At 59.4% G+C, this 27,815-nt stretch overlaps 1 protein-coding gene across 1 annotated transcript; it reads right to left on the bottom strand.

Moving 5' to 3' along the window:
- Nucleotides 1-175: 175 nt before the first annotated feature.
- RIPK4 (receptor interacting serine/threonine kinase 4) lies at nt 176-27,247 on the bottom strand. Its single transcript, XM_042955282.1, is given in 9 exon segments — nt 176-1,404; nt 3,365-3,626; nt 5,066-5,169; nt 5,944-6,102; nt 8,331-8,360; nt 8,363-8,379; nt 10,432-10,580; nt 16,715-17,006; nt 27,032-27,247. Coding segments are annotated over 9 exon segments (2,355 nt in total). The 5' UTR covers nt 27,214-27,247; the 3' UTR covers nt 176-244.
- Between the last annotated feature and the right edge of the window lie 568 nt (nt 27,248-27,815).

Genomic DNA, 27,815 nt, shown 5'->3' with positions numbered 1-27,815 from the left:
GGCCGCCGATCGGCGGACGACGGGTCGACAGCCAAGCGCATTCTCGCCAGCCGCCTCCGGAGGGAAACGCGGCCGAGCGGATGCCCCGGACGAATCAAGAGTCGGCGGTCGCCGGCCGCTCGCCGGCCGCCCGGTCGACGCCCCGCCGGGCCGCGGACGAGGCGCGCGGCGCCGGCCGGCCCGGCGTCACTCTGTCCCCGCGGCGGAACGCGACGGGCCAGGGACCCCGCACGGGGTCCCCAGGCTAGGTCTTGCTCCGCCGGAGCAGCGTGGCGTCGGGGACGGGGCCGCCCTGGAACTTGAGGCTCTGCAGGTTGACGTGGGCCCCGTGTCGAAGCAGCGTCTCCACCGTCTTGGCGTGCCGGCCCCGGGCGGCCAGGTGCAGCGCGCTGAGCCCCTGCGCGTCGGCCAGGTCGAGCGCGTCGGCACTGGCCAGCTCCTCCACCACCTCCGCGTGCCCGCCGGCGGCGGCCAGGTGCAGGGCCGTCTGGCCCCGGGGCCCCCGGGCCAGCACGTCGGCCTTCTCCTCCACCAGCAGCCTGACGGTCGCCAGGTGCCCGTTCCGCGACGCCAGGTGCAAGGCGGTGCAGCCCTCGGCGGTCACCGCCTCCTTGCTGGCGCCCCGGTGCAGCAGCAGCCTGGCGGTGCTCGTGTGCCCCGTCTCCGCGGCCACGTGCAGGGGCGTCTGCGAGAGCAGGTTGCAGACGTTGACGTCCGAGCGCAGGTCGATGAGCACGCGGGCCACGCGGTAGTGCCCCCGCTGGGCGGCCAGGTGCAGCGGCGTCCTCCCGTCCAGCGTCTGCGCGTCCACGCTCACGCCCGGCTGCTTGGCCAGCAGCCTGACGACGGGCAGGTGGCCCTGCCAGGCGGCGTAGTGCAGCGGCCCCCAGGCGTCCTTGCCCCGCAGCCCCACGTCGCCGCCCCGGCGGAGCAGGATCCGCACGATGCTCTCCTGGCCGTGCTGGCAGGCCACGTGCATGGGGGTGCGGCCCTCGCAGTCCGCCTCGTTCGCGGAGGCGCTCTTGTCCAGCAGCAGCCGCGTGCTGAACTCGTCCCCGTTCTGGGCCGCAAAGTGCAGGGCCGTCCAGCGGTCCTCGTCCGCGGCGTTGACGCTGATCTTGCGGGCCAGCAGGAGCTCCACGACGCCCCGCACCCTCTTCTCCACGGCCACGTGGAGGGGGGTGGAGCCCTTCCGGTTGGTCAGGTTGGGGTTGGCGTTATTGAGCAGCAGCCACTTGACGCACTCCTCCTGCCCGGCCTCCACGGCCACGTGCAGCAGGCTGGAGCCGCCGTCCACGACCAGGTCGACGTCCTGGGGCTGGAGGATCTTCATCAGCCTGCTGGTGTCCCCGTTCACGATGGCATCCACGAGCTTCTTCTTCTGGACGTCTGTCGTGCCGAGATCTGGGGGAGAGAGATACGAGGTTCGGGCTGCGGGCCGCTCGCTCCCAAGGCCTGGCGGGCGCCCTAACGCGGCCCGCGCCTCCCCAGCGGCCTCCGGGTCGCCGCGTGCCCGAAACCACTCAGGAGTCACCCCCGCCGTGTTATTAGATTTCTGGTGCAGGGGGAAGACCTCGGGCAGGCCAAGGGGCTCCCGTGAACTCGCAAAGTCATTCTAGCTGTCCCGTAGGGTCGTCATCGGATAAGGGCGCAGAACTCGGCCCGTCTGTGCTCAGAAAATGGCGGTGATGGCTAACGTTGCTTCGTTAAGAAAATAAAAATGGGGCGCCTGGGTGGCTCGGTCGTTTGAGCGTCCCCCTTTGGCTCAGGTCACGATCTCACGGTTCGTGAGTTCGAGCCCCGCATCGGGCTCTGTGCTGACAGCCGGGAGCCTGGAGCCTGCTTCGGATTCTGTCTCCCCCCGCCCATCCCTCCCCTGTTCGCGCGCTGTCTTTCTCGCTCTCAAAAGTAAAATAAACATTTAAAAAAAAAAGGAAACAGAATGAAAGGCACAGACCAGGGAGGCGTCCCAGTCCACTTGAGAGCTGACAGTTCCCACAGCAGGGACACCCTTCCAGGGCCACTGGCTGCTCCCCGCCCCAGCCTCCACATGCAGCCTCGGCTCTATTTAACGTAAAACTCCCACCACGGTGTCTGGCCTCCGATTTGCGTGAAAGAAGGCCCGCCCCTCCCTCACATGAAACATTCTCAAGGGGACTTGCACGGGAGGGTGGGGGTATAGGGTGGAATTCGAGAAGACACAAGCCACCCAGACGACATCTGTGTCTTTACGGGAACCGACCGCGCGTGAGCACGAAGATGCCATTTGAGAGCATCAGACCCAGAGAGAGTCGTATAGCATACTTCTCTCCCAGAGACGGGGTATTTCCTTCCTGTGCAACCCCATCACCCACCGCTTACCTCCAGTCAAGCCGCCCGGCTGGGCCTTGCCCACCCCTGTGTCTTCGTAAGGTGTTTTCTCAACCCCAAATGCCCTCTTTTGCCCCAAATATTCCACTCTGAAAATCCCAGGAGGCTCAGTGCATCCAGGAAAAGCACTTCCTTCCAGAAGGAGTTCCCTGATCTGCCAGGAAAAACAAACTGCCCCTCCTGCTGGGGTCCGTGTTCTTTCCACGACCCTGGGGCACTTGGCCCCCCTATACCATTGTCACCCTGAGCATGAAAACCCGTGTTTTCCTCATGGCGCTGCAGCACTCAGAGGGCAGGACAGGACATCTTAGCCTCCCCGGGGGCAGCAAGGGAGCTACAGTGTAGGGCCGGCCCCAGGACCCGGGGACTGGCATTTAGGGCAGGGGCACAGAAAAGGCCCCTTCCAAGAGGGAAACCCATCGAAATCAACATAAACAGATAAGGTCACCTAACTGAGAAGAACCCCACGCCAACAGGGAGAATACAGACGGGACCAAGGTGTCATAACGTCCAGGGACAACTCAGCCATCACAATGCATGGCTGAAACAAGCAGAGAGCTCACAGACAAGAAAGTAAAGGGGTATCAGAGAAAGGGGGTACGGGGCTGGCCTCTACACGGGAGAGGTCTGCAGGGCGTGGGGTTAGAATCATCTGGACTCCCTCGATACAGGTCAGGGTTCTCAGTCCGCAAACCTGACGCCAGCCCCTACACCTGGTGTCGGCACAGGTGAGAGCTGGCGGCCTGGCCCGTCCCCCTTACGCTTAAGTGATGCCCCCGGAGCCGCTCGGCCGGCCGCTCGGCCAGCACCCACCTCCAGATATGGGCCCGGTGAGCCAGCTGTGCCGCTGACTCCCCAGGCCGATTAGCTACGGGAGGCAGAAAGTAAAGAACTGGGTCTGGAAGCTGGATGCCTGCTTCTCCGAGCTGCTCGCGGGCTCCTACGGCCCCTTAGCCAGGCTCACGATTTCCCAGGATACGGCGTCCTCGCTTACCGCCCGTGGAAGGCTCCCGCTCGAAAGACAAGGACAGCGACCCTCTGGAGGAGAAGGCAGAGTCGACAGAGGACACCCCCGAGAGCCTCTTGCTGCTGCTGGCCGACTGCAGCCTGGATTCGGAGCAGCTGCGGCTGAGCTCCTCCGGGCCCGCGAGGGTCTGCGAGGTGCCCGAGTCCAGCTGGGACAGGAGCTCGGAGAGGCTGTAGTTGCTGTCGAAGGTCGGGGCGGAGGCCCGCTTGAGAGGCGAGCACACGGGCTTCTGCGAACCAGGCAGAGGGAGGTGGGTGAGACCCAGCCAGGAGGACGGAGGCGGGGACGGCGGAGGGCGAGGGGACGCTCGGTCCCCAGACAGCCACACAGGGCGCTCAGGCCGTCCCGCCACACGCAGACGCAGGGGAGCCCAGGGACACCGCGCCGGGCCCGCCAGGCAGAGAGGCACCGCTCTGGGGAGAGGCGGGGAGAGACGGCTCCATGAAAACAGGAAGCCCGGCGGCGTGGCCCCCAGCCTGTCACCGCAGTGGCGTACGCGCAGTGCCACCTGGACGACGGGTGGACCGTGACCGCGCTGGGAGAATGTGACGCCTGAATGCCGGCCGCGCCCACCTGGCAGGTCAGCACCAGCAAGCAGCGGAGGGAGGAGATGGGACCGGGGCTGGGGGTCCCTGCGCGCCTGCGCCCCTCCCTCCGCGCCGCCTGAGTCCGGCTGGGGGACCGCGTGGGGGCGGGTGCAGGGACGGGCCCAGCCACAGCGTCACCGGTGCGCCCCAATCCAACACGTACCAACGGGGCCTTTGCAAGGGTCTCCCTGACGGGCTTCCAGAAAGGTAGGTCTCTGGAGCGCGATTAAACCCGAGGGTGACTCACGACTCCTCGGGACTCACGCCCGCTTGTCCCCGGTCCCCCCTCTGCTTGGGAACTGCCATCCGCTCGGACTTGGTGGCTCCGTGCCCCGAGTCGCACCCGCGAACCGGGTGCCTTGCTCTCCCTTGTCGGTGGGCAGGCCGCCTCCCCCAGACACCTTTGCTCCCCCCCCTCACGCACACGCCCCTTGACGCTCAGACTGCGGGCACACCTCAAGCGTGGACTCATCTCCCGGCCTCACGCGGATGCCTGGGGTGAGTGGCCTCCCGCCACACGGCACGTTAGGAAGTTCGTCAGGCCTCCCTTTGCGAGTCCGCTACGGACACTGAGTTACCCGTAGCCTCGGGGTCTCTCATCACACCTCACGTGACCTATGTGGGTGCCCCCGGCGGTAACCGTTTACGAGCGGCGGTGACAAAGTGGCCAGGTTTCCAAGTCAGGGGCGCGGAGACAGCCAGACCACAGGAGCCCAGAACCCCCCGCCCCGCAACAGGGCCCACACGGCCCTTCTGTTCCCCTGGTTCAAAGAGCATCCGACCAGCAGCTCCTCGAGGTCGAATGCGGGCCCACACTGTTCGCTCTTAACCGCGGACAGGAGGTGGGGACAGGATGCGGCTGGGCGGGAAAGGAGCCTGGGGCCACCAGAGCCGGCCACGCGACCTGCCACCGGCTCCTGAACACAGGACCCTGTGGCTGCTCGCACAGGACAGGGCTCCGCCCGCCGGGTGAGCCGAGGGGCCCATCCAGGCAGCAGGGGAATGTGCAGAAAGGGAGGACTCGAGGGTGAAAACACGAGCCCCCCCCCCCAAATGACACCTCCGGGAAGGTCCCCATTACCGGGCTCTTGGGTTCTAGGGGCTGCTTCGCGTCTAGATCTTGAGCTGTCTCCTTCACATCACCATCGGGTTTCTCACACAGGTCCTCGGTTTCAGACGTAATTTCTTTTGGGGAGAAAACAGAAAAGGGCATGTCACTTGGACAATGACTTCCACATTCGCGGCTTACAAGTGCGACTCGGGCGGGGACAGAAGAGGCCGCACCCCAGGGGACCGGTCGGTGCTGCAGCTGCGCAGGCCGCCGGCTGGGCTGAGCTCCCAGGTTAACCCCATGGAACCTCCGCGGGGGCCACGCGGGGGGCCTACCGTTTGCGACCTGGCAGGGTCGTGCCAGGTGCCAAGGAGGAGTCACGGTGTCCCGGTTTCCCAAAGAAGCCCTCCCCAGGGGGAGTCCCGTCTGCAAGAGCCACCAGACCGTGTCCCCACACTGGCCAGGGTGGCCGGCACCCGGCAGGGGACACTCTATCGCTTCCCCCCACGTGCTTTCAACGCTACAATCACTTCTCATTTTATTGAAGTCACTTTGCTAACCCAAGGACGCACCCATTCAAGGCGGGGGCGGGGGCAAGACCCCAAAAGAAATGCAGAGAAAGCCGCAGGTGAGCGGTCTCCTCCGTCCCCTGCAGACGTAGCCCCGGTCCGAACCCGTAGCACCGAGCACGGCTCCACCGGGCTGCAGCTGGGGCGGCCGGCAGTGACCGCCCCACCCCGACCCCGCGTGCTGGGGGACCACAGGCGAGCGGCCAACCCGTCCAGGCGGGGCCCGCCCCGCTGCGCCTGTCTGCACGGCCTCCCCCACCCGGGCCTGCTCGTCGACCCCAGCTCCCGTGCCACGGCAGAGCGATCGCGCCGCGAGCCCCGGGGGCCCCCCGGACTCACCCTGGAAGCTGGGCCGCTCTCGCGGCTCCCCGTGCCAGCACCTCTGCATGAGGCGCACGAGGTTCCCACAGGCCCGCGGCCGGGCTCTGCACACGGGCGGCAGCTCGGGGCGGTGGCCCTTCACCACCTTCACCATGATGCGCAGGATGTTCTTCTCATCTGCAGAGGGAAGGCACCCGGTCAGGGCGGCTCCGCGGGGCTGGGGGCCGTGCTCCGCGCCTTCAGGAGGAAAGGAGCGTGGGGCCGGTGGCAGCCACTTCCCGCGCAAAGCCCACGGCTCCCTCTGGTCCTGATCCTTACGGAGCACGTCTGTTCTCCCGTTTCCAGGCCGCAGAGACTCCCTGCGAGGCACCCAACAGAGCCTGTGCGTTGTATCACAGGGCACATCTTTCTGGGCATCAAACTCCAAGGCGACCAGGGTTCAGAGGAGAAAGTATCAGACGAGACATGTTCCAAAGCGGCCCGCGCGCGCACCAAAGGGAGGCAACACTTAAAAATCACGAAGTCACGTGGGCCAGCCTCCAAGCGAACCCGTATCGCCCTGTGATGACGCAAGAGCCTTCCGAAATTCTGATCTCTACACCGAAACGCAGGCCCCGGGTGCCCCGTGCAGTGAGCCAGCCACAGCGATGGTGTCCCGCGACGCCTGCCCCCTCAGAGCACGCTCAGACCTGGGCTGTATAAACAGGGGGCCTCTCCTCCTGCAAGTCATAATGTGGGGCTCCCCCTGCCCTCTGCTCCGACCTTTATAAGCACAACAAACTCGTTCCTATCACCCAAACCTTGGTCACAGACCAAGGGGCCCAAGGTGACCTTCAGCGGGCCAGACTTTTCTCTCTGCTCAGCCCAAAACCACAACGTCCATCAAGCTGGACTCCGAGTTCCTTGTTCCCAGCAGCCCAGCCCCACCCCCTCCCCGCCCCAGACCCCACAGTTCCCAGCACGCCCACGGCCGGGAGCCCTGCAGGGGCACCACACGCATGTCAGCAGGCGTGGAAAATTGGCCCCAAGTCACCGGCGCCTGCCAGGCTCCTGGTGCGATGCCGTGTCCCGCCTTCCCGTTAAATCTTGTGCAACAGCTATTGTGGGTATCTACGCGCTATTTCCAGCACACTGGCTTCCAGATCCCTGGAGGCCCTCCGAATGATGGGAAAGCGACGCCCGCGGCGTTTTCTGCTGCCAAACAGATGGGAGAAGATCAAGAAACACCTTTTGCTTCTCTGCCTTGAACTCCCCACGTCCCAGGCAGTAAAACACGCGGGCCCTGGCTCCCGACGTTTGTATCCCGTACCCGCCTTGGGTGTCGTGTCTGTGGGACAGTCTGGGGTCAGAGCGGACACTGCCACACCAGCACGGATCTGGACCACGGCCTCCACGGAGGGGGAGGAGTCAGGGAGACAGATGGACAGACAACAGACACCAACCCGCACCGGCTCCCAGACCCGAGGCCCCCGCGTTGAGTCTGCTCTGCATTTTTGGATATTTTTGGTCAAACCACAAAACAGCGTGAATAACCCACGCGCCCGTGGAGGAAAATGACGAGGCTGAAGAAGCGCTCGATTTTTATAACAAGTCAAGGTATCGGCGCCGGGAGGACAGACCCCAGAACAGCGGCTGCCTGAAGGGAAAGAAATGTCACAGCCCTCGAGGGGAAGGGAGGTGACCCGGGTGTACACGTTTGTGCAAAATCCACTCAACTGTTCTGGAGACGGGCTGCACAGCGGTGTGAAGGTGCTTCCTGCCACTGAAGTGCACGCTTAAAACCGGGTAAGATGGTAAATTTTGTATGTATTTTACCATATGTTTATAAATCCAAAAACAGAATCAGCTGGAAATAAGCGCAGCTGGCAAATCCACAGAGAAAGCAAGCAGGTGGTTCTCGGGGGGGCAGGGGGGGGATGGGCTGGATGGGCACGGGGTTTCCCTTTGCGGGGATGAGAACGTTCTGGTGCTACAGGCAGAACAGCAGCTAACGTACTCGATGTCACCGTATTATACACTTTAAACGGATGAAAGGATGGATTTTATGTCACGTGCATTACATCACACACACACACACACGAATGAGCTGGCACCTAAATAAAGAAATCCCCTGAACAGACCCCTTCAGATTGCAGCCTTTGCTGAAATGTGAATTATGCCGCAAGACTGCTTGTCTGCATGCAGAGAGGCCGCGGGGCTCCAGGAGGACATGCTGGGCAGCACAGGGCAGTGTCCCCGCTGCCCCACAGGATGGCCCCACCAGCTTCGTGGCCCAGAGCAACCCCCGCACCACCCCTGTGGGAAGGCGGGCCGCAGGCACAGCTCAAACAGGACCACGGAGAGCGCCCTCCCGTGTCCCCGGACAGACAGAGGGATGCACTTTCCCCAAAGACAAGCCCACTCACCTGCGAACGGTTTCTTCTGCGTGAGCACACCCAGATCACAATGGCAAAGCTGCAAGGAAAATCGGCCGGTTAGTATCTGTGAGCAGGACCCTCAAACAAAGTCAAAAGCTCTCCCAACAGCAACTAGCTTGAGGAAGACCACTCCAGAGTCTTCAAAGGAAACAGAGAGAGAGAGAGAGAGAGAGAGAGAGAGAGAGAGAGAGACAGGGAGAGGGAGAGGGGGAGGGGGAAAGGAGAGGGGGAGGGGGAAAGGAGAGGGGGAGGGGGAAAGGAGAGGGGAGGGGAAAGGAGAGGGGGAGGGGGAAAGGAGGGGGGGGGAAGGAGAGGGGAGGGGGAAAGGAGAGGGGAGGGGGAAAGGAGAGGGGAGGGGGAAAGGAGAGGGGGAGGGGGAAAGGAGAGGGGGAGGGGGAAAGGAGAGGGGGAGGGGGGAAAGGAGAGGGGGAGGGGGAAAGGAGAGGGGGAGGGGGAAAGGACAGGGGGAGGGGGAAAGGACAGGGGGAGGGGGGAAAGGACAGGGGGAGGGGGGAAAGGACAGGGGGAAAGGAGAGGGGGGAGGGGGAGGGGGAGGACACTAAGATATTTTCCATGGATGCTTTACACAGGCGCCCATACTGTGGAGCGCATCATGATGGCGGCTCGGATGTGACACCACAGACACGACCACACCAGCTGGGCTTCCAGCTCAGACAGCACGGGCAGGACGGGGCGGAACGGGGCGGGTGGGGACAGGGGGTGGCAGGGGGGAGGGAGGGGAGGAAAAGGACCACTGCTCTGTTGCTGGAACATCAGCTCGTGGGGAGAAGGGCCTGTGTCTGCCTAAGTCACCCCCATCTCGTGGCAGGTGCAGGGCACCAAGACGCCGACTCCGGCCCCGGGGGGGGGGGGGGGCATGGCGAGCGGCCTGCTCACTGAGACTTCGCAGAAGGCTGTGGAGACAGTAGACGGAGAACACAGGGGGCGGTCCGGCTCACCGTCCTGGGCCCTTTTTTGGTTGTTGGAAAGTATATTTTCCCTCTCTATCTATGTCGTATATATAGCTACTCTGAATATACCCCAAAAAGCACAACCTAACCAATTTTTTTTTTTTTTAATTTAAAAAATTTTTTAAACAACAAAACCAGGAGTCCAAACCTGCAGCTGCCACCCTGCACGGAGCTGAGAGCGGCTGCTGACAGAGATGCGGGAATTCTCCTTTGAAAATGAACGCAAGTCTGCAAGTCCAAGAGCTGAAGCTCTCAACTCCAAAGTAAACACAGAACCTCGTTCTCCCCAAACTCTACAAGCCGTGACTAGCCCCCGACGTGCCATTCGCCAGCGGACGGACGGCTCAGAGCCCAGCTAGGCAGGCGCCCAATGGTCACCGTGAAACCAGTCTGCCAGGACTCCGGATGCCGATCATGTCAAGAAGGCACAGCTCAGGGCTCTGGGGCTTAGGGTCCCAGTCACCACGCGTGAGACAAGAGCCACAGTGAGGGGCTTAGGCACACGCTCCCTCCTCTCTTCTCCTCCGACTGGTCTGAGTGAGTAAGACCTTCGCAATTTGGAAAAGGAAGGCGCCAACGACTTGGGGATTATTCTCAAGCACATAAACCCCACCGACGCTGGTTTGCGAACAGCCCCCGATGTGTCTGCATTCCTCTGTCAAAGGTAAGTGACGTGAGAAGCATAAGCCACTCACTGGGCCAGAGGGAACTGGGTTCCAGGAGTGCAAATCCGCACACGTACAGACACACAGATCACTTCGAGCAGCAGGCTCCCCCAGCAGATGAGCTATAAAACCCGTTTCATAAAAACACCAGAGCGTTTACAGTGTGGGGGCTGGCCACAGAACTGTCTCTAGCTGGCACCAGCCGTGACATTCTCCACCCTTGGCTCAGCACTCGCAGGGGACAAGGGTCTCTTGTACACCTGGGGTACGTGGACCGACAAACTACACACCCCAAGCCCTTTCACGTGGTCTCAACCTCACGTCCGATGGCCTCTGGGAATCGAGGTGCAGAGCCCCCGCTTGGGCCCCCACGCACACCCGTCCCACCCTGTCCCACACCCATCCCACAGCCGTCGCACACCTGCCCCCACCTGCTGTACGCCTGTCACACACCTGTACACGTCGTGCTTGGTGTCGAAGAGCCGGCTCTTCTCCCGGATGCGCTCTGGAGGGAGGTAGGCGATGGTGCCGAACAGGCCGTCCATGCTGAGGTCATGGGAGTGGGACAGCCCGTTGCACTTGGCCAGCCCAAAATCGGAAATCTGTAACACAGCAGTCAGACGAGGCTCAGTGGGCTTCGCTGGGGCCTCGCCGAGGGAGGCAAGAGGCTCCATCCCCACCTCTGTGGGGACGTGTGGCACGGTCCCCCGATGCGGCCGTGCAGGCACAGTGGGGAATCCACACCCGAGAGCCACGTCCTGTGCTCCTCTGGGGAGGACAGGAAGGCACGGCCGGCTTGGGAGAAACAAGCCCCAGCTGTTAGAGGCTGGACGGACAGGGACCAGATTCCGCTCTAAGGAAGGGACTCGCTGGGAGACTGAACTCAGGCACGTTTAGCATCTTCGACAGCATCACATCTGCCCCTGGGGACGGCCCAAGTCGGCCTAGAGGGGAAAGCGACTCTCAGAGTTGTCAGGTTTTCAGGTAACACACGAAAAGCAAGGCCTGGCCCTAAGGCCATAGGCTGTGCAAGGGCCCTGCTGGGGAGGCGGGCAGGATGCAGTCTGTTCCTTGAAGGGAAATGTGCCTTCAGAAGCCCTTTAAAATTTGTTTTTGTTGTTGTTAATGTTTATTTGCTTTTGAGAGAGAGACAGAGCAGTAGCAGGGGAGGGGCAGAGAGAGAGGGAGACACAGAATCCGAACCGGGCTCCAAGCTCTGAGCTGTCAGCACAGAGCCTGACGTGGGGCTCGACCCCATGAACCGTGAGATCATGACCTGAGCCGAAGTCAGACGTTTACCCAACTGAGCCATCCAGGCACCCCGAAAAGAATGTTTTAACGTTTATTTATTTTTGAGAGAGAGCTAGACAGTGTGCGAGTGGGTGAGGGGCAGAGAGAGAGGGAGACACAGACTCTGAGCTGTCAGCACAGAGCCCGATGCGGGGCTCGAACCCACGAGCTGTGAGGTCATGACCTGAGCCGAATGCTTCCCCAGGCATCCCCAGATGCCCTTTAAAGCAAACAAAACGCACACCACGCAGCCTGGAGGGGGCATTCTGCCCTCTGCCTGGACCTGGAACAATTTGTGACCAATAGGTTCTCACTGGCTCCTTCACCAAATGCAAGGCCCCCAAATAAAAGGTGTGATACGGGGCGCCTGGGTGGCTCAGTTGGTTGGGTGTCCGACTTCGGCTCAGGTCATGGTCTCGCGGTTTATGAGTTTGAGCCCCGTGTCGGGCTCTGTGCTGACAGCTCGGAGCCTGGAGCCTGCTTCGATTCTGTGTCTCCCTCTCTCTCCGCCCCTCCCCGCTCATGCTCTGTCTCTGTCAAAAATAAACAAACATTAAAAAAAGATTAAAAAAAAAGTAAAAGGTGTGATACACCTGCGGGAGCCCACCCACCTGAGGGCACACCTGGACCACCGCTGTGCAGGCCCCACACCTCCACCCCCTTTTCTCCTTAGGGCAAAGGCGTCTGGAAAGCTCACGGGACCCCACAGTGAGGGCGACAACACCATTGCACACTCCCTGTGGGGCGCCAGCCTCCCCAGCTCCTGTGTAAGTCGAGCCCTTGGAAGCTGGCGGGAGCGAGGTGTGCGTGGGATTAGGTCACACTGACTGGCATAAAGGGACTCGGGATCCACGAGGAAAACTGCCCCTTTGTATCCCCCTTCGAGGCTTAGGAGTGAATCTGAAGCCTTCTGATGACCTCCAGAGCCCCTCTTCAAACGCACCCATGGAGTGATAGGAAACGGGGCTCGGTCAGGCTTCACTGCTGGGCTCACCGTGCCCTCGGGGTGAGCCCACAGCCCGGTGTCATCACTGAGCACAGGGAGAATTTACGAGTGGTGACCCGGTCCTTCAAGGGATCTCTGGCCCCGCCGGCAGGTAGCTGGTGGAGAAAAGCCTGCAGGACTGGGCCCAGCCCTCTGTTCCCATGACCAGGACGGAGTGGGGCCACGCGAGCAGAGCCAGCCGGGGCATTTCTGGGCGCCTGGCTGCTTGCTGTCATTGCCTGGCCTTCAAGAAACGCCCCCAGTCATCACCTCGCCTGCAGACCCACAAAGCAGCTCAGGGCCAACACAGGGCCACACGTGGCAATCTCGAACAAGTCGGTGAGAGCAAATGTTTCAGTTCAAACTCTCAGCTGCTTCGACCTTTTAATCTCAGAAACGGAGCCCGACTGGGGTGCAAGGGTCTCACCCCGTGCCCCCTACCCTGCTCACAGATTTCTGTTTGTTTCTGCTGTTTGCAGGGAGAGCCAGCCACTTCAAAATATCTGTGGTTCAAGAAAAGAAGCATAAATTCGACATAAAAACAATGGCATCAAAATGCACATCAGAAATCATAAGTCTCTGAGGGCCGCTGACCCTCCCCCCGCCCCGGGTTCTCCGCCCCCCCCCCCCCCACCCTCAGGGCCCTGGCAATCCCAGGGTACACAGAGTATACAGCAAACGGCCTACAAGTTGCTCATACATCTTCACATTCGGCACAGGTCTCAGGGCCGCTCGGAGCTCAGTGTTCACAGGCACCCACAGGTGTCACGGGGACATGGGCCCTTCTCCTTCCAGGCCCAGCTGGACGAGACCAAAGAAGGGCACGATCAGGGCTGTGCTGGCTACAGAGACAGGCCGTTCAGACCACAGGAGAACAGGGCCCTCAGGGTCCCTCTGGATGTGGTCTGGGCAAACTGGACCAGAAGTAGCCTGAGATTTTAAACTGAGCTATTTCGGCAGGCACCCAGCTGGCTCAGTCAGTGGAACATGCGATTCTTGATCTCAGGGTTGTGAGTTCAAGCCCCACATTGGGTATGGAGACTATTAAAAAATATATATATATGGGGCGCCCGGGTGGCTCAGTCGGTTGAGCATCATGGTCATGACCTTGCGGTCTGTGGGTTCAAGCCCCGTGTTGGGCTCTGTGCTGACGGCTCAGAGCCTGGAGCCTGCTTCGGATTCTGTGTCTCCCTCTCTCTCTGCCCTCCCCCGCTCATGTTCTGTCTCTCTCTCTCTCTCTCTCTGTCAAAAATAAATAAACATTTAAAAACATTTTTTTAAATACATCAACAATAAACTAAGCTATTTCATTTTCAACGTGAAATGGGTTCACTCCATTTGCATTTAGTTACTATTAACCTCAGTATTAATTTAACATTAAGTCTCTTTAACACACTTTGCAAGCAAAGTAGGCAGTTGCTGTGAAACCTTCAGCTCTAATCATCCTCTCCGTGTCTGGAGGGGCACAAGGGGACTGGCCAAGCTCACAACTTATGATCTCATCTCAAGATTCCAGATTAAAGTTTTATAAAGCGTGCAGAAAGCAGGCGGCCAATCACTGCAGAGCTCCCGGCCGACTGGAAAGCTCCAACAGCACCCTCCACGCTGTATTTCTGGGAATGAAGAAATGTGCTACGTAAATATGTCATCTGTTTGTCTGGGGCTGAGCCTGGCCCTTGCAGGGAGCTGCGGAAGGGGCCGGTCTGTGCAGAGGCCCAGAGCCCCGCCCGGAAGTGACAACGTCAGCCGTCAGCGTCAGCGAGGCGGGGCCTAAGCTTTCCATCAGCGCCCTCCTGGGTCGCCCCAGGCTCCTTAGGACCCACTCAGCTCTTCAAGGAATCTTCACCATTTACTAAAACCTTCGCAAGCAGCAGGGCTCCCGAGTCAGGGGTTCACAAGGAGAGGGAGAGAAGAGCGTTCAAGTGGAGGGAGCTCAGAGCCAAAGCAGAAGTGACCGACCAGGAAGGCAGGCCCCCAGCGTGTCACAGAGAGGACGGCACTCCTCTCCCCACTGAGCCAGTATCGAGCGCCTACTGTGGACCCGGCACCGGAGACGCTCCCTGGACGGAAGCCACCATCCACGGTGTGCAAAAAAATGACTCTACGGCCACGGAACACCAACCCCGACGGCCCCAACCCCCACCGAGCACGTCCACGGGCCAGGCACTGAGCCATCAGCACTCGGTCATCCTTGACCTCTCACGGCAACACAGAGGTGTGACCCCCACCCACCAGGTGACAGAGCTGGGGGCGGGGGCCGTGCCCACAAGGAGAGCCACTTGCTCCCCTAAGGGACACTCACATGCCCCAAGCATCCCACATGACCTGCTGAAGAGCGGAGGGGAGAGCGGAAAGCAGGCGGTGGAGATAAAAGCCAGCCAGGCCAAGCACCAGCCCGACCCTGCAGGCGTCTCAGGGACACAGCCACGCACACACCTGTCTGCGTGCCCCGCGCGCACCCAACAGCCGCCTGAGACAAGCACCTTCCCGGCAGCCTCCGTCACGACAGCATTTCAGAACCCCTACCCTGATCTAACTCGGCCTCCTGCTTCCCCTCCCCCTACACAACCTAGAATTTTCCATGACTCTTCTGCCTGTGCCCCCCTCCCCGACTCCTGATAGCAGCAAAGGCCGATGCTCTCTGAAGACCCGGTCTCTCCCAGTAACACCCCCCCCTCCCAGCCGGAGTTCTGGAAGGAACTCCTCCTCCAGCCCACAGGCTACCTGTGGGACACCTACTGCAGGACACCTATTCCGCCCTCGTGTGATGCCCACGGGCCGCAGGCTGGGTACCTCTCACATGCAGCAGCGGGCGGGGAGGGACAGCAGGACTCCAGAGACCGCTGAACCTGACCGTGGCCTCAGCTGGATGACCAGAGCCCGGGAGACCCTGGTTATGGTTTAACCCCTCTGGGCCTCAGCCTGGCAGGTGGCCAGGCCACCGTCCAGAGTATCTCCTGCCAGCGAGGTCCCTGGCACACGACAGAGGTCTGTCGCTGCTTCCTCTTTCTCGTGTATATTCGAGCCTGAGATCAAAAGCTTCATTCTTGGGGTGCCTGGGTGGCTCGGCAGTCAGGTAAGCATCCGTCCCTCGGTCTCAGCTCAGGTCATGATCTCACGGTTTGTGGGTTCGAGCCCACGTCAGGCTCTGTGCTGGCAAGTGCGGGGAGCCTGCTTGGGATTCTCTCTCCCTCCGTCTCTGCCCCTCCCCCACTTGCACTCTCTCTCAAAATAAATAAACTTTAAAAAGAAAAGAAAAGAAAAAAAAAAAAAAAGGCTTCATCCTTCGCTTGGTGCCCACAGGAGCACCCTCCTTGATAAACCCTGGAATGTCAGCGGGGGCAGAGGCTCCACACCGGAAGCCAGTGCACCAGCCAGAAAGAAACTTGGCTCTAGCAAAGACAGAACCCCCGTGGCACCCATTCGAACCAGGAGAGCTCGTCCCTCTGGCGGCGACAATCTCATTTTGGAGCGACTCCTAATCAAGGGACAGTCTGCAGTCACTGTCCAACGTGGACATGAGTCTCCCCATCGGCCTCAGGCTGGCCAGGTGCGCCGCAAAGGTGGGGTGCCTGTGCCCCCTGGTCCCACCTCTCCTTCCAGACAGAGCCCACGGGCATGGCTGGGCTGAACTCAGGTCCCTCCTACCCTCAGACCAGCAAGGGAGGGGCTCCTGCAAGCTCCCTGTGACCAGCCAGGAGAGTGTACAGGCGAGTCCCTTCCCGGTTCCCGCAGGGCCCAGGAAAGGGTTCAGGCCACCGCTCGCGGGTCCTTCTCACTAGCTCACAAGCCGGGCACAGGGAAGGGAGGCGGCAAGTGCATCCTGCGGGCCAGCGCACGACCCCGGGCCTCCTGAACCACGCAGGGAAGGCCCGTGACCTGCGTCCCCCCTGGTGGCAACGACAGAACCCGGGACAGAGGAGAGACAAAGAAATACAAACCGGACAGCGTTACTAGCTACAGGCCCAGGTGGCTGGTACCTGGTATTTAGTTCCACCGTCCCTCGTACTTCTCTGTGTTTTATAAACTTACCCAAAAAAGAGTAATAATGATAGCAGACCTCAGAGGCCTCACACGACGAGAAGAGGATGAGGCCCTCCGGAGCCTCGTTCCAGGGAGCGCCCCACGCCCCCCCACCGCCATCCCTGAGACCACAGATGGGGGTGCAGCGGTCTCCGCCCCCCCCCCCCCCCGGTCGGATCCCTAACCGGCCTTCACGAGACGTCCAGTGAGACCGGAAGCCACAAACCCACGAGCTCTTTTCTTCCAGAGTGCTCAGGATTTAGGCCCATGCTCCAGGATCCGCGGGGGGTGGGGGGTAACCGTGTGCGTAAGGGTCCATTTTCCAGCTACACGTTTCGTGGAGACTGGGGGTGCTGAGTCCTTACGTCCTCCCCCGGCCCCACTCAGAGCCTTCCCCCCCCTCCAGCCGCCTGGGGCCTGGAGCCGGGCGGGTCCTACCTTGACGTGGTAGTGGGCGTCCAGCAAGATGTTTGCGGGCTTGAGGTCCAGGTGGAGGAGAGGCGGGGACATGCAGTGCAGGAAGTTCATGCCCACGGCCGTCTCGTGGACGATACGGAAGCGCAGGTCCCACGGCAACGGCTCGGAGGCCAGCAGCTTCTCCAGCGAGCCGGTCTCCATGTACTCCATGACCAGGCCGGCGGGCTCCCGGCATATGCCGTACACGGGCAGGATGTAGCGGAACTTAGCCATCTCCATCTTCTTGGCTTCTTCCAGAAGCTCCACGCGCTCCCTGGAAGAGTTGGCAGACGTGAGACGTGGGAGGCGCTCGCCCAGGCCCCGACACGTGGCGCCAGGTCCGCGGGCCGAGCAGGTGACCCGGGTGCACGGGGCTCCCCGCGATGCCGCAGAACCACACTCGGGACGTCCCGGGGCCATCGGCCCGACGGCCACTCAAACGCTTCTGCGCATCGCAGGTCACCGTACGCGAGGAGGACGGACATCCCATCCCGATGAGCATCTGGGAACGCGCAGTCAGCACCCCGGGGCCACCGAGCCAGGGGGGCCGATGCTGCCACCCCTCCTCCCGGGCTGAGGGGACACACGATGCCATGTGACTGAAGCCGCAACAAAGTGTCCGTCCAAAGAACCCAACTCATCTAGTTCAACACGTAGCCGGCCCGGTGGGCCCTCCTTCGGGCCCCACACTGGTGCTTGTGGGGCATCAGCCGGTGGAGCCAGGTCTGCAGGCTGCGGCCCGAGAGCCCCCTTTATTCCAACCACGTTTTCAGTCGTGGTAAAGACACGTAAGTCACATTTTCACCATTCCCAAGGGTACAGTTCGCAGGCATCACGTGCACACACGCCCGACACCCAAGCCTCGTCCGTCGTCCCAGCAGACACCCTGTACCCTTTCCGCAGGAACCCCTTCCTCCCGGCCCCGCCCACCCCTCGTCCACTTCCTGTCTCCGTGAACCACTCCACGCACCTGACCTAAGCGGAATCACACAGGATCTGTCCTTCTGCGCCTGGCTTCCTTCGCTCAGTACCTCAGCGTAATGTGATCGTGGTTCAGCCGCGTTGTGGCAGGTGTCAAAACCTCACCCCTTTTCACGGCTGTATGACGCTCCATTGCACGAACACGTTTTACGTATCCAGTCGCCCGCTGATGGGCGCTTGGGCTGCCGTGAATAACGCCGTGTGTCTGTGTGCACAGGTGCACAAACACCCGCTCGCTTTCAGCATTCTGGGCTACACACACACCCAGGAACGGGGTGACTCGGGCCATGTGATAATCCGATGCCTAACCTTTTCAGAAACCACCAACCACCGCGCACAGCCTGCCTCCGGTTCTGTAAAGAACTTCCTGGAAGACGGTCTCACCCGTTCACGCCACGTGGGCTGTGGCCACTTTCTCGCTCAAGGCAGAGACCAGCAGTCTGCAGACCTCGACACGTTTACTCCCTGGCCCTCCATGGAAAGTGCACCAGCCCCGGGTCTAAGGTCACTTCCGGGTGCAGCCCACGGACTCAGATTAGAATCCCCGTATCCTGCTCTGTGTTAGCCTCATGGGGCAAAAGTCCCAGAGCGCATCCAGGAAAAGGGGCTGAATCGCATAAGGACAGGGCTCGGCCATGCACCATCTAGGTCGGCGGCTGTTAGAACTCGACACGGCAGAAAGCAACCCGAAAACTGGCTGAGCTGGGCTCCGTTCCCACGTGGACACCAGGTGCCCCGACGGGATCTCAGCCCCTCTGACTCCCCATCCCGGCCCCTGCATTTGGGAGCCTCATGTGAGCATATGGCCAGAAGCTGTACAGTGGGTGTCTCGGGGGGAGAACCCCTGAGGGTAGACCAGTGATTCTCGTGGAGGGACAGCTTTGCCCGCCGGGGACACCGAGCGCTGTCTGGGACATTTTGGGTGTCACAACTCGGGGCTATGGCCGGCATCCAGTGGGTAGAGGCCAGGGATGCTGCTTAACAACCCACAATGCATAAGGCAGCTCCCAAGACCAAGAATTACCCAGCTCCTATGCAAACAGTGCCAAGCCTAAGAACCCGGCATGTAGACAAAGCCAAGTGCATCTCGGCCAAATTTAAACTAAACCACTACAGTCTGGAATTGCCCACTATGTACTCTCAGCATTTATTTTAATTTTCGCCTGCTTCTGTGGTCAACTAATATTCAACAAGGGAGCCACGAACACCCAATAAGGAAAGGCTGGTCTTCCCGACAAATGGCGCCCGGAAAACTGGAGAAACACACGCAGGATGATGAACTTGGGACCCTAGTTCACAACACACACAAAAATTAACTCACAATGGATCAAAGTCTTAAAAATAAGACCTGATACCATAAAACTGGAAGAAAGCATTGGAAAAAGCTCATTAATACCCATCTTGGCAATGACCTTTTGGACACGACACCTAAAGCACAAACAGCAGAAGCAAAAATCAGCAAATGGAACTCCATCAAACCCAGAAGCTTCTGCACAGCAAGGGAAACAGGGAACAAAATGAAAAGGCAGCCTACAACATGGGAGAAAAATTTTGCAAACCACACACTGGATAAGACGTTAACATCCGAAATAGATAACAAATACGACTTAATTAAAGAAGAAAACATCGGATTTAAAAACGGGCAAAGAACGAAACAGACGTTTGTCCAAAGAGGACGTCACAATGGCCAACAGGCACGTGAGAAGATTCTGAATATCACTAACCATCAGGGAAACGTGAACCAAAACCACAAAGACGTATCAGCTCACACCTCAAGAAAGTTAAAGCAGAACTACGATACAATGCAGTAACTCTGCTTCTGGGGATATACCCAAAGGCAGTGAGAACAAGACTTCTGCAAGATCTCTGCAAGGCCATGTTTATCGCGACAGCCAAGCTGTGGAAACAACCCCAATCAATGCCCATCAACGGATGAATGGATTAAAAGGAAAAAAAACCCAACAAGGTGTGGCACATAGACATAACGGACTATTATTCAGCCATGAGAAAGGAGGATATCCACGGGGCACCTGGGTGGCTCAGTCGGTTGAGCGTCCAACTCTTGACTTCAGCGCAGGTCACGATCTCACGGTTCGGGAGATCGGGCCCTGCGTCGGGCTCTGCACTGTCAGTGTGGAGTCTACTTGGGGTTCTCTCTCTCTCCCTGCCCCTCTCCCATGCACTCTCGCCCTCTCTCAAAATAAATAAAACATTTAAAAAAAAAAAAAAAAAAGGAGGCTATCCTGCCATTTGCAACAACCAGATAGACCTTGAGCACATCATGCTAAGCAAGATACACCAGAGAACATACTGATATCACCTATATGTGGAATCTAGAAAAGAGAAGAAAGGGTGGTTACCAGGGGCAAGACGGTGGGCAGATAAGACTGATGGCGTTTAAAGGTAGAAACTTGTAACAAGGGCTAAATGGCCATAAACATACAGTTTATTCAACATACACAATAAGTATGTAATATGACAAATATGACTCCAGTGGCAACCATATCACAATACACACACACACACATCAAAGTAACACAGTATTCACCTTAAATTTACGCAATGTTACGCATCAAATGTATCCAATAAAAAAATATTTAACCTGAAAAAACAAAAAAGTTCATCTGTTTTCCCTGCAGAACAGGTGCCAGGTGCCAGGCGTGTGTTGGAGAACAAGCTTTCTAATAAACTCCTGAAGGAAAAGTCTAGAATCACATGCCAGACATGCCCTACTGCAGCCGGGAACCGAGCAGACCCAGCATCTGCGTACCACCAGTGCAGGCTGGGGTGGCCTCAGGGACTCCCCCTGAAATGCCGGTTCCGGCACAAGCAGCCCTGCCCGTAACCCACCAGAGGGGCTCTTCTGGAGCCTGGATGCACCCGCTCCTGACCTCCCCGCCCACACCTGCTCCCATTTGCTAGTCTGATGCAGAGTTCCAACACTGTACCCACCAAACAAATTCATTTCTTATTCCTTTGACCTCCTCTCTGAGACTGCATGCTGCCAGGCTTCCCATACGTGTGTGAAAACATTTGCCAGGGAGGAAGGCCCGCCGGCAAGGAGGAGCCGGGATTACAGGTCATCGGAGGCTGCAGCAACCCAAGCTCTGCCTGCGTTGAGCACCTGTGCCTAAGGTGGTCGTCCCAGCTCCAGGCGGAGAGAGAGAACGGGGCAGACACAGGGCACATTTTGGAGGAGAATCAATGAGACTTGACGACTGATGGGTATGGAGGAGAGAGCGGTAGCAAGGGCACCCCCCGCACCCCGATCTCTACCAGGAGTCACCGGGCAGGTCCTCCTCTCTGCGAGGGGAAGCATCCCGGAGAAGGGAGAGAAGTCGGTGTTGGGCACACTCGTGGAGGCAAAGAATCCCCACTGGCCTTCGGAACAAGTGGGCCACATTAGGACACACCAGGATTGAAGTATTAGACCACTATGACACAGAACTGAGTTCAGCACGGCTTGCTTGCTTAGCTCTCTGGTTAAACGGCCAATTAATGGAAAGCACAGCGTCCACAAGAGCGCAGTGCTGCGTGTGGGGGTCCCTGGGCCGGGCTGAGAGTGGCTCCGTCCCCTCTGGGTCCGGGCTCGGCTGGCTCTGGCCACACAGAGGCAGACCCCCCGCCCTGTGCCTGGTCTCCACGGGTGTCTAAACGCAGGAAAGGCTAGATGTCAGCAGCAGGCATCGTTAGAAAGCCCGTCATCTAAAGAGAGAGAAAACGGCATCCCTGGGCCCATCTCTTCCGTCCTCCTCCCGGAAGACCTGCTTATTACACTGAACCAGGACAGCTACCACTCCTAACATGACTTAGTACCAGGGGCTACCTCTCCTCCCTATTTTGCTAAGAATCACGGTTATAGGGGACGCCTGGGTGGCTCAGTCGGTTGAGCGTCCGACTTCGGCTCAGGTCATGATCTCAGTTTGTGGCTTCCAGCCCTGCGTCGGGCTCTGTGCTGACAGCTCGGAGCCTGGAGCCTGGAGCCTGCTTCGGATTCTGTGCCTCCTTCTCTCTCTGCCCCTCCCCGGCTCACACTCTGTCTCTCTCTCTCTCTCTCAAAAATAAAAACATACAAAAAAAAATTAAAATAAATGTGCTCATATTGGGGGGAAAAAAGAGTCAGTGTTTTAACTTGTCTGTTCCTGTTGCTTTTTTCTTTTAAACTGGCTGCCTGGCCACCCCTCCCTGACCCATGTGTGTCCTTGGGTGCCACTGTGCCCACATGGCACTGGCCTGCGTCCTGCCCTCCCCCCAACCCCGGGGATGAATAGAGACCCTCCCCCCCCACCTTGCAGCGTGAACCCGCGTGAGGCTGTCCTCCTGGCCTGCAGGTTTTGAAGAGCCGATCAACGGCTCAGGTATTTACAGGCTGGACAGTAACGAGGGTCATCTTCGGGCTGGAGACACCCTCCATCTGGGTGGAGATGAGCCTCCGCCCAAGCCTGACTGATAACAAAACGTATTCTGGGAACAAAGTCAATTACATCAAGGCCGAACTTCTCATTAAATGCAGGCTCTGAGCTACCCTGCAAATAAAGCGTTTTCTTCCATTTGCCCAAAGGGCATAATACATAAACCAGGGTGACTTCTGATTGTCGGGCTCATTAGCGCCTTAAGAGCCTCCTTAAGAGCCTCGCTGGCAGATCAGTCACTCTCGCTCCCCGCTCCCCACCCCCCCTCCGCCCAGGCAGCTGCCCCAGTTCAGCAAGTTCACTGCTCCCCCTGCCCCAGGCCCTTTCCACTGTACGAGGCCATGCACCTCAGTTTAAAAAAATCAAAAAGGGCCCCGCGGTGCTGGTTTGCTCCCAAATGCTGATCACAGCTTGAATGTTCGAAGAACCCTCTTTGGAAGAATGTCAAGCAGGACAACTGACCACACATGTAAGGGCCTCTCACCAAGGAAAACCAGGCAGTGTCCAAGGACAAATGTTTTTCCGACAACTCTATCAGAATGCCTTAGAGCAGAGAGGATCCCACCCATCACCACGCCTCCCTGGGGCAAGGAAGGGGGGGGGGGGGTCCCAGGACAGCCTCGGGGAGGTCTCAGGGGACAAGGAGACCCTTCACACAGGCCTGGGGAGCGGGGTTCCCCAGGGCCCCCCAAGCGCTAGCACTGGTTTTGTTGAGAAGGCTCTGCACCATTTTGCACCCCGTTCCCTCCCTGGTAATCCAAATCCAAGTGTCCCCAACCTCTTGGCTTTCCCTTAATTGCTCCAGGGACAATCCTCCCCCCCCCACACACACACACCTACGCCCCAGCAAGAGCCACAGGCTTAGGGAAGCTACACCCCAGCCCAGGTGGATAACCCGGGTGGCATCTGCAATTCAATGAGCCTGAAATAAGCCTTAGTAGGGAGCCCGGGTCAGGACTGAAACATGCCCCTCAAACCGCACCCCCCCCCCGACTGTTTTTCGTTTGTTTGTTTGTTTTGTTTTGTCAACAGCAATTATTTATTTTAAATATACTTTCCCTCCAAGCAGTGTTTCTGGCTCATGTTGGTGACAACACAGAAGAAACTACTGACCCAGTACTGTGAGCACTATCACCACTAGGGGACCTGAGGGTCCCGGTGCGGTTGGCGCCGGAGCCACGGAACTTCAGGCTCTGTCTCCGTCCGGGTCCACACCATCAAATCCCCAAATTCTTCGCCGTTAGGAGCAGAGTTCGAGGCCACCTGGATCCACAGACATCAGTCTTAGCGCAACCTAAACACTGTGACGTCCTCCCTGCAATTAGGCAAATTCGGCAGGACTGGTGTCACATTTCTCTTCTGTAATCCTTTCAAAACAGGCTCCTTTTCTTCACCATTTGGGGAAAGGTTATTAATTCCGTTTCCGGGCAGGAATGCACAAAGCACCCCCACCCCCAGGACCTCCGAGATGGAAAACCTCTGGACGTTCACAGGACTAAGCTGGGGTTCAATTTGTCCAATACTTTCTCAATAGCACTTAGATTAACCCAATTTTTTTTCCCTCATTTAGGACAGGTCTCAGCATGTCTTTCCCACCCCAGGGAGGGCATCGGGGTAGGGGAAAATATCAGAAATATCATCAGACAGACCGTTTCTAAAAGACAGTTTCTAAGAAGCCAGAGGCTCCCCCCTCCCCTCAGAAATTCCAAAGATGGGCCGATGGTGAAGGAGGGACGAGGCTTCCCTTTCCGGAAGCACTGACGGCGGAAAAGGGGAAAGTAGAAAGTAGGGGACGAAAGGGTGGCGGTCTCTGGACGTCAGGGGAGTAACACACCGTGGGAGGAGAGAAGGGGGGACCAGCCCCGAAGAGCTCCTAGAGGGAACCAGCTTTGGGGAAGGCAGCAGGAAACATGGTTTAATCCTCGGTTAGCGGATGCCTCCAGGCCAGGCCTACTCGAGCACCAAGCCGGGGATGCTCCCAGGGAGCCTCCGAGGGTTCCCACACTGCTATTTTTAAAACTGACAAGAAGCAGGCTTGTCAGATCATCAGCTCTGCCGTTGCAGACTGGGGGTTTGCTCGGGCTCGTCCGGACTAGCCAGTGCGGATGGCGCCTTCGCTGCGGGCCGGCGCCCAGGCCAGGCACTCTGTTATTCAGGGCTTCGTCTTAGCCCAAGGGAGGGGCGGGAGGCTGGAGGACGGGGGCCTCTGGGGTCACTTGTGCTCTCTACACCGTAACCTGCCCAGCCCTAGACCTCACCCTAGCGCTCACGATCCCCCCCATCAGGGTTAGCCAGGGAGGCCACGTGTCTCCCCCAAGCCACCAGCCATGCCCATAAGGAGTGGGAAACGCAGATCAGTAGGGTGTCACTTGTGAAATTCCAAGAAGGTCCCCTTGGAAGCTCCTATGGCAGGTGCTTCGGTGGCCCCTGCCTCCCCCCCCCCACCCCTTCCTCAAGGTGGCCCCTGATCTTCCCTGCACAGAACTCTGTGCTCACAGGCTTGAGGCAGCCTGCTGCTCCCAGGAGCCTGGGGCACCTGCTTGGGTGGGGTGGGGGGGGGGGGGGGGCGTGGATAAAGTCTGCGGCCAGGGCAGCAGTAGGGCTGGAGGCTTCACCCAGAACCCCAAGAAAACCCTGTTCCCCACTCCACTTCAGGGAACACATTGCGGGGTGGGGATGGGGGGCAGCACAACCACCATTTCAAAGTCTAGATGCGACTGTGCAAGGCACCCAGCCCCTCCTGCACGACACAACCCCACCCCCGAACCTGGAGCTGAATTCAGTCAATCATTAACTTCTGGCTTCACACACAAAGAGCAGGGGGTTAACCATCATCTCAAGCAGAGAAATCAGCCACTGCTGCAAATACAGAACCCCGGCCTGCCCTACCGGGCCGGCAAAGTGCGAGAGGTGACTCTCTTCCTGTTGGGCGATGCTGACCTCCACGGGGCCGCCCGCTAACATGCCACCACCTGCCTGGCTCGGGCAGGGCAGGAAAGGCTTCCAGTTAAAGGACAAAACACTTTTCAACCAGGCTATGCAATATCCTAAGTGATCCGCGTCAAGTAGAGAAACCCTACCTCCTCCTGGGCCACCCAAGAAAGAAGGGCCTGGTGGCTGGAAATAACAGATTCTGAGGGTGCCGGCTGGTGAGTCAGCCTGGGTGCATCCTTGGTTACTTTGTTTGCTCCTCCAAGAAACCCGTGTGAAAAACGTTGCTGGTGAATAAAACTCGCTTTGACCAGAAGACTCTGTCAGACCAAGGTCCCCAGAGCATAAAAATGTCGCTATGGCGAGGGTCTCGCCTTTCAGGATCTGACCGCTGGCTGGTATTCAACGCGGGTCGGATTTCATCAAAATAACCACAGCGCCCCTCCCTCCCGGCCTGAGAAGTTCCCAGGATCCACAGCATAGAGGGGGAGGGATGGCTTGCACAGCCCCCCACCTCTGTGATGTTTCTATGACACTTGTCACCACTCTACTGCCAGTTTCCAAGTAACACTGCGTTTGAGGCTCACGGCAAGAGGTCACCCAGAGCTCTCCTGCCCAATCTCCTAGGCCAGGATGAAAATACGAGGGCAGCGAATGCGCGGGGCCTAGTACCTCACGCTGCAGCAGAAAACACTGCAATCCGTTTACCTTAGTCCTGGGGACTCAAACAGCCCCGGGGAGGGGACGTCACCACCAGCGAGAAGCTGGGGTTTGGAGGCCCCATCGCTCAATCAGCCGAGGATTCAAACCCAGGCGCTGGAGACAGCAAAGGCTATGAGAGGTTTCACAGGAGCTGTTTTCCTTTGTGTGTTCGGTAGGGACTCCCTAAGGGGGATCTCCGCACGGAATACAAACCCAACTTCCACCTAGAAGGCACACTTTCACCACATAATTTAAGTGCGGTCCACTGAAGTTTACATATCAACTAAGTTTACCTATCAACTACTACAATGCAAACGTAAAAGGCGGCATTAAAACCAGAACTGCTTCTCAAGACCCTCTCCCCCCCCACCCCCCCTCCAACTCCACCCCCTTCCCCCCAAATTAAGCACAGACTACAATCCACCGGCCCTGTTTCACAGGGGTGGCTTCGCGTCCTTTCCAATCGTGGTTAACTGAGTCCCCGTGTTAGGCCGGGACAGGCAGGTTCTTGGACTGGGGCGCTGGGGTGCAGGAGGGCGCTATGGCTCGACCACAAAGCGGGTTAATGTAAAGCCCTCCCCCCACCCCCCACCAGGGGCTCGGCCTGGAAATCAAGTCGGCCAAAGCTAGAGCGCGAGGTCAGGGAGCGCTGGGCGCAACCCCCCGCCCCCCACCCCCGGGGCCGCCTGCCGGACCCCAAGGCCAAGCCCGAGTTCCGTGGCTGCGGAAGCCCGGCCAAGCCAAGCCCAGTGCTTCCGACCGAAATAATTACCGTCTTATACCAATTTGTGCTCCAGCGTAAATTACTAAGTAAGTCGAAGGGAGTCTAACTAACTCACAAAGCCCAGATCCCCACACGGCAATTTTTCTAAGCCGGGCGCAGACCGCAGCGCCCAGGCGGGTCGCGGGCGGGCCGGACGCGGGGCGCGGGTCCAAAGCCCGGAAAACCCGAGGCTTCACGCGAAGCTCGCTAGCACCGGGGTGGCCCCACCGGGCACCTCGCAACGTTTCGACCAAACGCGGCCCCTCGAAGCGGGAGCCGCAGCCGGGGACCCGGAGCAGCTAGCTCGCCGCCCCGGCCTCCGCGTCCCTCGGGCCGGGCAAGCGGCGCGGACACCGCTATCCCTCCGAGGGCTCCCGAGGCGACCCAGGTGGAGAGGAGCCCCCCCCGCCCACCCCGAAATCCAAGCGCCCGGACCCCCGCCCGCCGCGGCGCGCAGCAGCCAGGCCCGGCCGCGTCGCCCGCCCCAGCGCCCCCGCCCGGGCCGCTGACCTGTCGTCGACGTGCAGGCTGGGCGAGCACTTGATGGCGAGCCACGTCTTCCAGTGGACATGGCGCACCTTGTACACCTGCCCGAAGCCGCCCGAGCCGACCTTCTCCCAGCCGGCGAACTCGCCCGCGTCGAAGGTGCGCAGCAGCCCCAGGGCCCACGGGCTCCCGCTCTCGCCCTCCATCGCGCGCGTCTCGCCGCCGCCCCGCGCCGCCGCGGCCGCCCAGGTGCCCAGGTGTGCGCCCCGCCCCGCTGACGTCACTTCCGCCGCTCGCCGGCCCCGCCCCTCCCCGGGCGCCAGGTCCCTGCAGCCCCACCGAGGGACGCGTGGGGTCACTGCGTCCCCCGCCCCGGGCGGCGGCGCGCGCAGGTGCCGGCCTGGGTGCGTGCGTGTGTGCAGATCCCAGTAGGGTCCCGCGCAGGTGTGAGAGACAAGTCACGGCCGCGTTTCCCCCGGTGCTATCGCTTGGCAGAAGTTGGCCAAAAAAGGGGGAAAAAAAAGTACCGCAACGACCAGGATGTCGACTGTCGTGCGGCCCACCGATCTGATTCGGATTTCCCCGATTTTACTTGGCCTCGTTGGCGCGCGTTGAGTTCTGAACCATGGTGGTATCACCTGTGTAAGTTCGTGCATCTACTACTGCCGTCAAGATCTAGAACATTCCATCAGGAAATGACCCCCCCCCCCCGCCCCTCCTGAGCCCCTTCTGGTACCCGAAACCCCAAACCCTGGCCATCACTAATCTTTCCTCTGTTTCTAAAATTGCGTTATTTTCAAATACGTTG

The sequence above is a fragment of the Panthera leo genome, chromosome C2 (assembly GCF_018350215.1).
Source record: "Panthera leo isolate Ple1 chromosome C2, P.leo_Ple1_pat1.1, whole genome shotgun sequence".
Taxonomy (NCBI): Eukaryota; Metazoa; Chordata; class Mammalia; order Carnivora; family Felidae; genus Panthera; species Panthera leo.
The sequence above is the reverse complement of the archived record's forward strand: the minus strand, read 5'-3'. Positions and strand labels throughout refer to the sequence as shown.